The sequence below is a fragment of the Copadichromis virginalis genome, linkage group LG3 (genome assembly GCF_057382275.1).
Source record: "Copadichromis virginalis isolate Kocher_CV1m ecotype Utaka linkage group LG3, C_Virginalis_male_GT1.1, whole genome shotgun sequence".
Lineage (NCBI taxonomy): Eukaryota > Metazoa > Chordata > Actinopteri > Cichliformes > Cichlidae > Copadichromis > Copadichromis virginalis.
The window spans coordinates 21969450-21985479 of record NC_140620.1 but is presented as its reverse complement, the minus strand read 5'-3'; the positions used below and the strand labels follow the sequence as shown (position 1 = coordinate 21985479).

General features: G+C 38.8%; 1 protein-coding gene across 1 annotated transcript; it reads left to right on the top strand.

Moving 5' to 3' along the window:
- The first annotated feature begins 3366 nt into the window (after positions 1 to 3366).
- LOC146713436 (uncharacterized) lies at positions 3367 to 4305 on the top strand. The gene has a single exon (XM_085438070.1). The coding sequence runs from the start codon at positions 3367 to 3369 to the stop codon at positions 4303 to 4305; it is 939 nt and encodes a 312-aa protein (XP_085294196.1).
- The last annotated feature ends 11725 nt before the right edge of the window (positions 4306 to 16030 follow it).

Genomic DNA, 16030 nt, shown 5'->3' with positions numbered 1-16030 from the left:
TCCCCATATGGCACACCTGTTTTTGACAGGATAAATGAAGTGTCGCAGGCTGAGAAAACAAGATAAAAGCCATCGTTTGTGTAGGAGAAACAAACAAAAACACTGCAGACAAGTTTCAACTTCCTCAAGGTAGGCCTACTCAATCTATACGACTTCGTTATATCTACAGTTTGCATCGTCACCTGTGTGAGAAATGTATTTTGGTTATGGTATGGTTATATTGGTTATATTATTTGATGTTATCCCTCTGTCCGTCAGTTATTCATTTTACACATGGCCTGGTATACAGTAGGTGATAAAATTTCACAACCTTTGCAGAGTGCTGAAAAACCCAGTGACTTTAAATTTAGATTAGATGAAACTTTATTAACCCCTCGGGTGGGTTCCTGCGGGAAATTCAGTTTCCAGCAGCACAGCAGCGACACAAGTTGCATGTTACAGATACAATTAAAAGGGGATGAGAGTAAGGCTAAGCATAAATATACCATATATGCACATATAAAAATACAGAATATATAATATGGATAAACATGAACACATAGATTGCACATTTGAGTGAGTATATTGTGCAGTGATTATTGCATAGTCAAATATAAGAAAAAAAGCACTACAGCTCAGTTGTTCCCACCCTCCTTTGTCCCCCTGTTTCCCCTCGCTCTCCCCTCCAACGAGGAGTTAAGTAATTTAAACCCAAAGGAAGTCCAGAGCTCTTCAGAATGGTGGCCTTAAATTATTATTGGTTTGACTGGAGCAATGATTTCATTTTGGCTTTTTTTTCTCAGCACTGCAGTTAGCGTTAGCAAAAAGCAAACAAACAAAAAAACAAAGAACCCTCCCAAAAATCTTTTAGGTGCAATCTTCCACAGTTGACTAGACATTTACAGGAACGTCAGGAAATAAAACACGAATGCAACAAAACACTCAATGTAAGGAATTTACTCTTGGTAACACTGACATCTGGGCTCAAATTTTAAATAAATCTTTTAAAAACATATAAATTATAAACATTATATTTGTGTAACAGAAATGATCCCAAATATAACATTAGGCTTAATCCTACAAGTGTTCAGTAAGTTTGAGGTCAGGGCTGCAGGCAGGCATCCCATCCTGTCCACTACTAAATTCTGCAGGTAATCATTTATAAACGCCTCGGTCTTTATTTATACATCAGTGGGTGTTTGTTCCTTACATTGGAATGTGGATGTGTATATGTGTGCGTGTGTGTGTGTGTGCGTGTGTGTCAGAGTGTGACCCCATAAACGACTTCCCTTAACGTGCTGGTCTGGAAAATCCAACAGTTCATCTATATGTAAAAAAGGCACTTAGACTAAAACTGACATAGCTGACTGACATTGTTTATCCTACCGCAATACAATAAAAGAAGGTACAACCTTTCCCATGCTCCTATACGTGGGGGTGAATGCCAGAACACCCTGGAATGTACACAACGTTGTTACAGACCTCCTAGGATGAGACATTCTTTCAATATGCCACCAACTATATACTTCTAAACACAAATGATTACATGCAGTATTCTACCATATGCAAACTTATATCATTAAAAGATTACAGGGAGTGCAGAATTATTAGGCAAGTTGTATTTTTGAGGAATAATTTTATTATTGAACAACAACCATGTTCTCAATGAACCCAAAAAACTCATTAATATCAAAGCTGAATGTTTTTGGAAGTAGTTTTTAGTTTGTTTTTAGTTTTAGCTATTTTAGGGGGATATCTGTGTGTGCAAGTGACTATTACTGTGCATAATTATTAGGCAACTTATCAAAAAACAAATATATACCCAGTTCAATTATTTATTTTTACCAGTGAAACCAATATAACATCTCCACATTCACAAATATACATTTCTGACATTCAAAAACAAAACAAAAACAAATCAGCGACCAATATAGCCACCTTTCTTTGCAAGGACACTCAAAAGCCTGCCATCCATGGATTCTGTCAGTGTTTGGATCTGTTCACCATCAACATTGCGTGCAGCAGCAACCACAGCCTCCCAGACACTGTTCAGAGAGGTGTACTGTTTTCCCTCCTTGTAAATCTCACATTTGATGATGGACCACAGGTTCTCAATGGGGTTCAGATCAGGTGAACAAGGAGGCCATGTCATTAGTTTTTCTTCTTTTATACCCTTTCTTGCCAGCCACGCTGTGGAGTACTTGGACGCGTGTGATGGAGCATTGTCCTGCATGAAAATCATGTTTTTCTTGAAGGATGCAGACTTCTTCCTGTACCACTGCTTGAAGAAGGTGCCAGAAACTGGCAGTAGGACTGGGAGTTGAGCTTGACTCCATCCTCAACCCGAAAAGGTCCCACAAGCTCATCTTTGATGATACCAGCCCAAACCAGTACTCCACCTCCACCTTGCTGGCGTCTGAGTCGGACTGGAGCTCTCTGCCCTTTACCAATCCAGCCACGGGCCCATCCATCTGGCCCATCAAGACTCACTCTCATTTCATCAGTCCATAAAACCTTAGAAAAATCAGTCTTGAGATATTTCTTGGCCCAGTCTTGACGTTTCAGCTTGTGTGTCTTGTTCAGTGGTGGTCGTCTTTCAGTCTTTCTTACCTTGGCCATGTCTCTGAGTATTGCACACCTTGTGCTTTTGGGCACTCCAGTGATGTTGCAGCTCTGAAATATGGCCAAACTGGTGGCAAGTGGCATCTTGGCAGCTGCACGCTTGACTTTTCTCAGTTCATGGGCAGTTATTTTGCGCCTTGGTTTTTCCACACGCTTCTTGCGACCCTGTTGACTATTTTGAATGAAACGCTTGATTGTTCGATGATCACGCTTCAGAAGCTTTGCAATTTTGAGACTGCTGCATCCCTCTGCAAGATATCTCACTATTTTTGACTTTTCTGAGCCTGTCAAGTCCTTCTTTTGACCCATTTTGCCAAAGGAAAGGAAGTTGCCTAATAATTATGCACACCTGATATAGGGTGTTGATGTCATTAGACCACACCCCTTCTCATTACAGAGATGCACATCACCTAATATGCTTAATTGGTAGTAGGCTTTCGAGCCTATACAGCTTGGAGTAAGACAACATGCATGAAGAGGATGATGTGGACAAAATACTCATTTGCCTAATAATTCTGCACTCCCTGTATACTGACTACTAAGAACAATTTTCCATTGACAGTTGCAAATCTAGCAAACACAAATTTCCTTACTTTTTGTGCGAAACCAACAGATGTAAATAGTATGTAGTTTAATTATTACTACAATTTTAATCAAATTAAATCCAACCAATGACATCATAATTATTATTATTATTATTATTATTATTATTATTATTATTATTATTATCCTATCCTCTGTTTTTCTTACTTTCTTCCACAGGTCATGCTCTTCAACTCTTCCTCCTTCGCCACAGTTTTCCCCACCCCAACATCCCACGACTCTTTCAATTCCTCCAACTCCACCGTGTCTTTCTACGCATTATGCAGGGAATCAGTACCAAGCATTGTCATCTACACCATGTACACCTTTACAAACATCCTTGTCCTCTGTCCACTCTACATCTGCATCCTCTACATAGGTTTCCAACATTGGAGGTGTCAGCACTCTGCATCTGCAGGAAGGTCGATGAGCCTCTCTGACTTTTTCACCTACAACATGATGATCTTGGAGATGTTTGGTGTGTTTGGATCAGTCCTCTATTGTTTGAGCAAACCTACAAGTAATGACTTACTAATGATGTTGGGCATATATTTATTTTGCATAGTTTTTCCTGGACAGACATTTTTCCATGTCCTGACCTGTGTGGAGCGCTATCTGGCCGTTGTTCACCCCATTGCCTACATGCATGTGCGAGAAGTATCGAGGGTCAGGATTAAAAACATCTGCACCTTGTGTGTTTGGCTGATATGTGGCGGTTGGGTGGGAATAGTAAAGCTGTACTACCCCAGTTTTCCCATGGTCCCGTTTCTTTCATTGGGCATCTGTCTGTTAGTTATTATTGTGTGCTGTGCGTTTGTTCTCCATGCTCTGACTCGTTCAGGGCCAGGACACATGGGTAAGAACAAGGATCGAGTTGACCAATCAAAGCAGAGGGCTTTCTATATGATTACAGCCATAACAGGAGTGATGCTGTTGAGGACTGCTGGCCTCGTGCTTTGTTTTGTAATAGAAACAAGGAAGTTAGTTGATCTCCAAGTGCTGTGCTTGTTGCTGGATTTAGTCATCTGGCTGTCCTTACCCAGCAGTCTGGTTCTTCCTCTGCTGTTTCTGCACAGAAGAGGAAAACTACCAGGCTGTAGGAAGAAAACAGAATCAGGATAAAGAGTCCATTAAGAAAGTTTGACTGATGTGTACAAAACAAAGTTATAATGGTAAAAATGGCCTGTATTTGTATAGTGCTTTACTAGTCCCTAAGGACCCCAACGCACTTTACATATTCAGTCATCCACCCATTCACACACTGCATTTTAATGTATAAAATGCTTTGAAACTTATATGCAATGTATACTAAGCAATAATATGTTGTAGTTTATATAAAATATTTTGATATGTACAGTGCATCAGTGTCTGCTCAGGACATTTGTTTACCTATTTACATGTACATTCTTATTCTTATGTATATCGATATGCCTCAGTTTTAAATGGATTTGTATTATACTAATGGGCAGTAAAAATTAACCAAAGACATCTATAAATAGTAAACAAAGAGGGAATTCTGATTAAGATATACTCTTAATCTAATTCAAATGTTTTTTTTTGTTTGCTATAGTAGTTTATGACTTGCTATGGTACTATCCTAATTTAATTTTTTTCATTAACCTCAGTTCAAGTAAATTATTTGATATATTAATATAGGGACAAAGTCATATGATCCTGTATAAATGTGCTATAAACTGCTAAAAAAAAACTTTAATAAAATGACAACAATTAAAAACACTGTATGTCACACATACTTTTCTTCAGTCTTTTTTAATCCATTCACACAACAGCATTTTCATGTTTGTATGACATAGGGCGATCTTGGCTCAAGAGTTGGGAGTTCGCCTTGTAATCGGAAGGTTGCCGGTTCGAGCCCCAGCTTGGACAGTCTCGGTTGTTGTGTCCTTGGGCAAGACACTTCACCCGTTGCCAACTGGTGGTGGTCAGAGGGCCCGGTGGCACCAGTGTCTGGCAGCCTCGCCTCTGTCAGTGGTTACAATGTAGCTTGCAATCACCAGTGTGTGAATGACTGATTGTGTAAAGCGCTTTGGGGTCCTTAGGGACTAGTAGCACTATACAAATACAAGCCATAAGAGTCAGATTGTCAGGAGTTCTCAGAGCTCATTTGTATGAGGGTTGTAATGTCTCAGATCAGTCAATTTTTTAGAACATTTACTGCTTAATCGTCCCTGAATTGCACAAAAACTATTTTTAACATTAAATTTAGTTTTAAATCTCAAATACTATGGAAAATGTTCCACCGACCCCCTTTTTACCACACATTGTTAACTTGTTTTCTCTTCTTGCAGAATTAATAATTATTATGGGCCACTTTTGGTCTGAGACAACTTTAGTCTTAGTGTTAATTTTTTTTAACAACATAGAAATATCTTTCCTTCCAAATGTATCTGTTGTTTAAGTGTAAGTAGATTATGCTTTTTGTTAACAAGGAAAAGATTTGCCAAGTGGAACTCATGGTGAGTGAACATATAGGTAAAATGTTGTGATTGTTTTGAACAGCATTACAAGTAAACATGCTTTTCTGGAGTTCAGTTTAGAACTCCAGAAAAGCATGCGTTTTCTGTTGTTTTGTGTTTAATTTCCCGATCTCCAGCAATAAAGTTGTGTAAGTTCTGAATCAGTTTCTATAGTACAGTCGTTCAACAACGCAAATGTCTAATTAGTCATTCAGTTAGTCAAGTTAGTCCATTAGTAATGGCAGAAACTATGTTCAACATGTTCAAGGTGATCTGGTGAAAGTCAAACTGAAAATGGCCAACTATGTTGGCCCAGTAATAATAATAATTGCAATTATAATAATAATAAAAATAATAATAATTATTATTTTTGTTATTATTTCACTTTAGAATAAAAACAACACAGGAGCCAAACATTTAATCTTATTAAGATTAGAAGTATACGTGTATAACTAAAGAAATTAAAGCAAGAATCACACATTTAACTTAATGCAATAAATCTAAAAATAACAATGAAGACGCTTGAATAAATAAACTGGCTGCAAATTTCATAAGGTGAGACACATACAGGTAATTAAGGCTACGTTCACACTGCATGTCTTAATGCTCAATTCCAATTTTTTTGTTCAGCTTGTTCACACTACAAATAAAATGTGACAGCAAACGTGCTCCTGTGTGAACCCTCAAAGCGGCCCGCATGCACAAAAGACCCAGTTTAGACCCAGACCAAACAGTATTGTTTGACTGATGGCCCTTAATGTAAAGACTTTTTTCGGACTTACGTTTCCTAATTTTGCTTTACGTTATAAAGTTATTTTGTCATTTACATATGGCCTAATAATTATCCTTATTGCTGTTCTAGAGGAGCGGTGCTTAAAAGGATAGTATAATATAGTATAATCTGCAGATTTCTGTCAGAATCTGCAGATTATACAGTACAAATAAAATGTTTACGTTTCTCCAACGTTGTCTTTCAAACAGTTTCACTAACATCTACACTGGATGGCTAGGAAGCGTTCACGATGCCTTGTCCGGTGCTGATAATTGGTGTCTGTCTCGTGTCAGTGGCGTAAAAGACGGATTTCATGTGACATGACCATCAAACAGCAGTCACTTTCAAAAACATCAGATATGTATCGGATTCAGTACCACATACGAAAGTGCCCCAGATCGGATTTGAAAATATCGGATTTGACGCACTTTCACCTGCAGTGTGAATGTAGCGTGCGCCGTCTCTGAAAAGTGCTTAGAAAGGGGAGTGCTGGGCTTTTTAACAATTTTGTTTTTGTTTTATTTCAACTATCCAATATTCAGAATCTGCAACTGGGACATCAAACCATTTTTTGTAGGATTTTATCTTAAATTGAGATATTTTAAAAATTGTGTAAGATTTAAGTGTGAAAAGAACCTTAAAGTCAACAGACCCACTTTTCAAAAATATTTATCTTGAAAAAAATGTTAATATATGAAACTAAATTTCACAGCGCTCATTACAGATGTTTAAACTGTGGATCATGAAATGTTTATGCTAATTGGAGACAGTGAAGTAGAAAATGTTCTAAAAGATTAGTTGATTTGAGATGTTGCGATCCCATAGACAGGATATTTGGAAGGTTTTAAAGTAAACAGTCAAAGATACAATGTTTAAGGCAGGGATTATATTTGCTTGTGGATATGTGGAAACAAGTGGTCCTTCTTATCATATCTAGAGAAAGGATTTATGGATAATTGGTGAACCACGTCTAGTTGAGCCTTGTGTTCACCTTTTGAAGAAATGTACAGTGGGGCAAAAAAGTATTTAGTCAGCCACCGATTGTGCAAGTTCCCCCACTTAAAATGATGACAGAGGTCAGTAATTTGCACCAGAGGTACACTTCAACTGTGAGAGACAGCATGTGAAAAAAAAATCCATGAATTCACATGGTAGGATTTGTAAAGAATTTATTCGTAAATCAGGGTGGAAAATAAGTATTTGGTCACCTCAAACAAGGAAAATCTCTGGCTCTCACAGACCTGTAACGTCTTCTGTAAGAAGCTTTTCTGTCCCCCACTCGTTACCTGTATGAATGGCACCTGTTTGAACTCATCATCTGTATAAAAGACACCTGTCCACAGCCTCAAACAGTCAGACTCCAAACTCCGCCATGGCCAAGACCAAAGAGCTTTCGAAGGACACCAGGAAAAGTATTGTAGACCTGCACCAGACTGGGAAGAGTGAATCTACAATAGGCAAGCAGCTTGGTGTGAAAAAATCAACTGTGGGAGCAATCATCAGAAAATGGAAGACATACAAGACCACTGATAATCTCCCTCGATCTGGGGCTCCACGCAAGATCTCATCCCGTGGGGTCAAAATGATCATGAGAACGGTGAGCAAAGATCCCGGAACCACACGGGGGGACCTGGTGAATGACCTGCAGAGAGCTGGGACCAAAGTAACAAAGGTCACCATCAGTAACACACTACAACGGCAGGGAATCAAATCCCGCAGTGCCAGACGTGTTCCGCTGCTGAAGCCAGTGCATGTCCAGGCCCGTCTGAAGTTTGCCAGAGAGCACATGGATGATACAGCAGAGGATTGGGAGAATGTCATGTGGTCAGATGAAACCAAAGTAGAACTTTTTGGTATAAACTCAACTCGTCGTGTTTGGAGGAAGAAGAATACTGAGTTGCATCCCAAGAACACCATGCCTACTGTGAAGCATGGGGATGGAAACATCATGCTATGGGGCTGTTTTTCTGCCAAGGGGACAGGACGACTGATCCGTGTTAAGGACAGAATGAATGGGGCCATGTATCGTGAGATTTTGAGCCAAAACCTCTTTCCATCAGTGAGAACTTTGAAGATGAAACGAGGCTGGGTCTTCCAACATGACAATGATCCAAAACACACCGCCCGGGCAACAAAGGAGTGGCTCCGTAAGAAGCATTTGAATGTCCTGGAGTGGCCTAGCCAGTCTCCAGACCTCAACCCCATAGAAAATCTGTGGCGGGAGTTGAAAGTCCGTGTTGCTCGGCGACAGCCCCAAAACATCACTGCTCTCGAGAAGATCTGCATGGAGGAATGGGCCAAAATACCAGCTATTGTGTGTGCAAACCTGGTAAAGACCTATAGTAAACGTTTGACCTCTGTTATTGCCAACAAAGGTTATGTTACAAAGTATTGAGTTGTATTTTTGTTATTGACCAAATACTTATTTTCCACCCTGAATTACGAATAAATTCTTTACAAATTCTACCATGTGGATTCATGGATTTTTTTTTCACATTCTGTCTCTCACAGTTGAAGTGTACCTCTGGTGCAAATTACTGACCTCTGTCATCATTTTAGGTGGGGGAACTTGCACAATCGGTGGCTGACTAAATACTTTTTTGCCCCACTGTATATCACTTGGACCCAATTTTTTTTGTCTTAACCATTACATGGTTGTGGGGGGCTGGAGCCCATCCCACCTGCCACATGGTGAAAAGTGTGGCACACCCTAACTGCATATCTGTGCAAATATAAGAATATTTGCATGATACTATATATCACTATTTTTCTTGGAGGTAGTGGTAAATTCTGCTTTATCTTTCTGTGAAGGTCACCTCACATATCAAAATATCATCTATTTTTGTGTGCAGATGTGACTAAATCCCATAGTACCCTGAAACATAAACTGCAACTAGAAAAATTTGCTTTTCCTGCGAAAATGCTGTGTGGATGCTGTAAAGCTGAAGCTGTCTGCTGAAAATAGTTGAAGAAGCTGAATTCTGTATTTGAAAAGTTGTCAAACTTGTAATAATTTTATAGAAGCATAACAACTTAGCAGAAATGCAATAACTTAGAAGAAACATAACTAGCCAGAAATAGTACAATAGTATATATATATATATATATATATATATATATATATATATATATATATATATATATATATATATATATATATATATAGTACAACATAGCAGAAGTAATTCAGCAGAAATATTAATATTAACCCTCTGGGGTTGACGGACGCGGCGCATCAAAATCACATGACCAATTTAAGACGGCACAGCTACATGATGCAGCTACTCAGAGTCTCAATTTCATTTTCAACTTGGGTTGAAAGTGCGGACTTCAAACTATATACCAGTTTTTAAATTGTGCCGAAAGGCCACATAAAACCAGAGTTATGATAAAAATACACACAATGTTTTTTTCTGAACAAAACAGTGGTGTTTACAGCGGGAAGAACGGTAAAAGCGGTGTTTTCTATGGACAGCGCTAGCAAACACTCCCCGCTTGTGATTAAAAAACCCCTTCCCTATTGGTGTTAGAGTCAGCGAATCAAAAAAATTATATGGCAACATGTGAGACTTGGTTGTTTAGGGAGAAGGAGGAAGTTTTAGGAGTGACACCCGTGACGGAAAGCGGGCGACCGAAAGAAAGACAGAGATATTTCATATGTGAGACATTAGTGACGTTTAGCGTGTTTGGAGGCTATAGTTAGTGTGTTGTGTAGTTATTGTCCTGTATTGTGTGTCAGTTATACTGCTGAATGTCACATTTGCTCCAAAAAAGCCGTCAAAGGCAGATTCCAGTGTAAACGCTGTCTCCACATGGAAAAACTGGATTGATGCACCTCCTGCTGTCAGACCTGTGGTGTTCTCTTCTGTCTTATACTGAACACAAACTATTTTTTTTGGACTGGCACAAATAATTTGTGTGCCTTCTTATTTGATGCAGAACACCTGATTGTTCTGTAAATAGATTTAAATGGTTATATAAAAAACGCCTGAGGCTGCATTTTAGGTAAATAGTACCTGATAACTTTGTTGTTTGCAAAACTTGTGCATAATCTTTAGAAATGTGCAATTTATATTTGCATTTCAAGTTATGAAAATGATTCGTTAAACATGTTTATGGGTTTTACAGTAAAAAATATAATTTTTTTCTACTCGGATTTTGAATTTTTTGTCTGAATTTAGATCAAATGTGCTAGTATGTTAAAATGAAAAAAAAAACTCAAATTTCAGATGTTTGAGGTTGTGCTGAAAATAATGATACCAAACAACGAGCGAGACAGATAAATATGAAGGCATGCCGGCTCGGACGTCGCCCGGATCAACAAGGTCCGCGTCAGGTGTTGAGGAACCAGGGCACCCTGACGAAAAGTGGGCTACTGGAACAAGAAGGCATCGGTGGGCAAGAGACGAAAACAGGGCATGCCCTGTTCCTATATATATAAAGTAACACGAGAAGCTGGAGAAATACCAAGGGCTCAGAGAAGAGCTCGAGAGGATGTGGAGGGTGAAGGTAACCGGTAATCGGAGCACTAGGTGCGGTGACTCCCAAGCTAGGCGAGTGGCTCCAGCAGATCCCGGGAACAACATCGGAGATCTCTGTCCAGAAGAGCGCAGTCCTGGGAACAGCTAAGATACTGCGCAGGACCCTCAAGCTCCCAGGCCTCTGGTAGAGGACCCGAGCTTGAAGGATAAACCGCCCGCAGGGGCGTGCTGGGTGTTTTTTTTTTTTTTTTTTTATGTATACGTTTAGATTGTTTATTTATAGTTGGTTTTTCACAGCTTTGTGTATGTATGTGTATGCATATATAATGTATATAGATACGTGTGTGTGTGTGTGTGATTTACATTGCTGTGATTGAGAGTCACCATCTACCGGAACCAAATTCCTTGTATGTGTCTGCCTATATACATGGCCAATAAACACGATTCTGATTCTGATTAAAGGTGAAATATAGAGGTAAAATCAAAAGTAGTCAAAAACGGCCAATTATACCCTGGACCCCAGAGGGTTGTCTTTTACCCTACAGCAAGTTATCATTATTAGGCACTTGTATTTAACACAACTAAAACAAATACTTTTTTCTAACATGTTTTGACAGATTACATCACACGTTGTAACCGGGAACCTTATTTGATCTTTCTAAGATCTTTCTCTTACTGCTCTTAAGAACTTCATAAAACACAAATATTGAATTTTGAGTTTTTTACTGCCTTTATAATATGTACAATACAATTTTTTGAGTCACTGAGTCAGTTGACCAGAGTGCAAAAAATGTACATTTTCACTCAAACTTAATTTGTTTCTCTTGTCATGTATATCCTACTAAGACGAGTGATTGAAAAAGAAAAACAACTATTTTTATGGTGCAAAAAAAGAGCAAAAAAAAATTCTAAAGGGAACATTTATTTTTATTTTATTAGTATTTTCCTCAAATGTGTCTAATATCTTCTCATCTAAATGTCCACTGAGCTGTGAGCCAGGGGGCGGTAATGCGCCTTAACATTGGTTGCCAACCAAGAAGAAGAAGCTGTGAGCCAGGAGGGAGGGGGTGAGTGAGTACTGAGTGATTCGCTTACGCTACAATTCAGCACAGCAAGGGAGGGGGTGAGTGAGTCCTGAGTGATTCTCTTACGCTACGATTCAGCACAGGAAAGGAGGGGGTGAGTAGCTCAAATGTGCTGTTAGCATGTTAGGAGAGCAATGCTACTGTGAACCGAGGAGCTATCCGGTCGTTAAGTCTGACGTCACTAGCCGTGTCTGGGCCTAAACTCCGCTGCAGGCCCATATATCAAATGATCACTATGGCATTACTGAGAGTTGAAAAACTGTCTAAAGTCTTTCATCTTTAATAAAATGATCAGCGTTCTGCTCTACCAGGTGTAACAATTGAGTTTAACATCCAGGCATCCATGAAAACGGAATTTACGACATTTAACGGAGTTAGAAGGAAGTTAGCTCGTTAGCTTCTATCTAAATATAATATAGCATGTCCTGACTGCGGGGTTTTGGAAACAAATTAAAACGTACAGCTCTGTTATCACTTCCAACATAAATGAAGACAGAAAACTAAACAGCAGTGACGTTTGTAGGGTTACTGAAGTTGGGATAGCTGTTATATAATGATGTGCTACGTGACCGCTAGCGACACAGCTATGTTAGCATAATATAAACAAGCTAACTTTTTTTCCACTCGATAAAAGTTAACGTGAGCGTTCTCGGTGGTCAGGAACAAACGTAATCGCATGGCAGGATGCTGTAAAAGGACCAAGCTTCAGCCAGGAGAACAACTGAGATAATCCATCCACAATACAAGGTTAGTCATTCATATACTGCTGCATGGGCTGGGCTGTAGTTACATCCTAAGGTTTTAAAAACTGAGCTTAAATAAATGATTAGCGGTAATAAAAGCCGAGGGAGGTCAACAGTGATCACTGACTGTTTTAGGAGCTTTTTGAGATTAAATAGAAGAAAATACATAACATTAAACATGTAACAACACAAAAGCCATATTAAACGCAGACTACTTTAGGCCCAGAAGTAGGATTCGTCACGTCATCACTTAACGACGGGATTGTCTTGGTGTGAGCTTCTACTCAGGGCTTTTTCTTCCAGTTCAGAGCAGAAATGTTTTTTTAAGAAACTGGCTGTTGTTTTTTCCCCCACACTTTTAATTATAAGCTAGATATATTTCTACTAATGAAATTAGTTTGCTAAGTCAACAGGGATGAGCCAGTGAGTCAGTTGGGCTTGTGAATCATGATTCAGTGATTCTCGAGTACTGAACAATTCGTTCATGATTCGCGCATCACTAATGGATAGCGTGCTGGAAGAGAGAGGTTGGTGAAAGATTATCCATGCAGTGCTGCAAGGCAAGTATATCAAACTCAGCTTAGTAGAATCAACTTGGCATTGCTTGACCACTATGGCTTGTAGTTTACTGAGACGGTAAAAGGCATGGAATCCCTAGCTATGAAGGCAAAGGACGTCGTCTGTCAGTATAAGGTGCAGTTAGTATACAGCTAGACCAGCCGCTATCTTGCTGGCTAGCAGAGTTCCCATCACTAGTGCAGGTGTGTTGGAACAGGTCACCTATTAGCTCTTAAGTTGCATACTTACTTTCACATTAAGACAAATGCATCAGTGGCAGCTGTCATCCTGGGCCCCAAACGGGTATTAGCGGTGTAGAAACTATCCGCGTAGCAGCTGCTGTGTTTACACGGTCACAGAAAGCTGGCAGCTAACAAATTAGCGAACAAGTCTGCTAGCCAGCAAGTTAGTATACAGCTAGACCAGCCGCTAACTGCACCTTGAACTGACAGACGTGCTTTTCCTTCATAGCTAGGGATTCCATGCCTTTTACCGTCTCAGTAAACTACGAGCCATAGTGGTCAAGCAATGCCAAGTTGATTCTACTGAGCTGAGTTTGATATACTTGCCTTGCAGCACTGCGTGGATGATCTTTCAATCTCTCTCTTCCACTGCGCTTTCCACAGCCATACCCGCGACCTTGTGGTTGTCAGTTCTAATTCATTGGCCGATGCTTATGGTCATGTTGTTATGTGTCGGAACATCCAATGGCATGTCACACTGTTTTCATGACCGCGCCCTCACCCCAGGTGCAATGTATTTTCACAATCTAACTATGCATATGTACAGAGAAATATATTTGGGTAACAAAGAGATTATGTTTTATTACATTTACAGTGATTTTATGTTATTTTACATTTCACATGTGAAATCACAGTCGATTTATGTAAATTTGATGATATTGTGGAAAAACAATACACAACTGTAAAATACACAGTAAAATAATTTGACATTACTATTTTTTGGAACAGTGTAGTTTCAGTCCTAATTTTTTATATGAAATATTAATATTTTACAGAATCTGACAAATCTTCAAGAGCTATAAGAGTTTTATAAACTTTAAGATCTTACATTTGAACTGTGAATATCTAAATTTGCTTAACCTCCATGCATTTTTAATTTCTCATCGATATTTGGGCATATTGGGGCCCGATGAATGTAAAAACAAAGAATGACCATATATATATATATATATATATATATGTGTGTATTTTTTTTTTTTTTACCTTATTTTTGTTTTTAAGAAAAATAAGAGCCACATATGAGGATATTTGTTTAAAATTTTGATAGAACAGTAGCAGTATAATGTCCTCGTAAGTGGATATCAGGCCCATGTAGAGCAAAATTGAGTATTTTGGTCTAAATAACCCAAAATGTGATGTCCACATATGTGGACGCCAGGTCCTAGGAGGTTAAGGCTGACACTTTCTAGCACTTTCTCAATTAATCTATATAAAAATTGAATAAAAAATAGGAGTTAAGCTAAAAGAGTTCAACAAAAACCTAATGTTTCCTGGAGTGTATTGTCAGCATATTTTCAAAGGAGATTATATGCTAGAAAATACAAAAAATAAATGAATAACAACTTGGTGAGAAAAAAACAATTCATTGGTTCTGTGAGTATGAGTTCAGTCTTCAGTTACTTTGACCAACTTGTCTATGCTGTAATATTAGCATTAATTCTATGAAGTCTTAGAACAGTTAGCTTTATTTTAAAACCAACATTGTATTTAATATCAGAAAAATACTTTTAGACAGGCCTGTTTTTTGGGCCTGTCATTTTTAAGTGGGAACCTCAGGAAGGTATTTATGAGTTTTGATTGACATCAGAAAGCAGAGACGGCACAAAAGCTACAGGTGTTACCATATTATATGACCCTTGGCTATAACAGAAATGTATTAAGCTCTTAATATTTTTGTGTTGCTTTTTTTCAGAATGGCTTTGATGAAATTTCTTAATAACCGCCCTGACACGCCATATTTCCAGCCACCCCCACTGCACTTCAGAATGTTAAAATCCTGCGACCAGCTGAGGGTCACTAGCTGGGACTTTAAAGATGGGACAGCTAAACCCCTAATAACAAAAGGAACACAGTGGCAGCCATCACCGATGGGCAGACTGTGAACAAGGTCACGATGTTCGAGGAGTTTGCCTCTAAAGTACAGCAGGGGGGGTCTTACATAATGAGAGGCCATGAACTCAGGGGCACAGCCTCACCTTACAATATCAATATAACAGCAAGGACACAGTTTTTTAGGGCACTCATGCGAAGTGTTAGGAAGATCTTTTCACAGAAGCACAGGATCTTCTGCATCCTCCTGTTCCTCTCACTCCTCTGAAGATGGGCTCCACAAATGGGGGGCTCATCACAACCACATGTGGTGGAGGTAAGTATTTGTGGTTCCATCATAATTTACATGGCTTTAGGTTTCCAAATAACCCATTATTGCGGGTATTTTTTACAGTTAAAAATAATTTTGATTTTTGCTGCCAAGCAGAGACTAGAAGATAGTACAAAGATTTCCTTGTTTCATAATCACTGTATATGAACAACATCCTAATAAACTGCTTCTGATAAGTTCAGTGCAGAATACTTAACAACAGCAATAACATAATCTAAACACATTACTGTAGAAATAAAAACCTATTACGTATAAATACACTAACTATTACTGACATTTTATTTCAATTTACTTTTCAGTTTTCTGCAGTAAAAGGACGTACTGTCAG

Bases quoted from the DNA above. Each gene is read 5' to 3' on its own strand.
- LOC146713436 (XM_085438070.1), top strand. From the start codon at position 3,367: ATGCTCTTCAACTCTTCCTCCTTCGCCACAGTTTTCCCCACCCCAACA.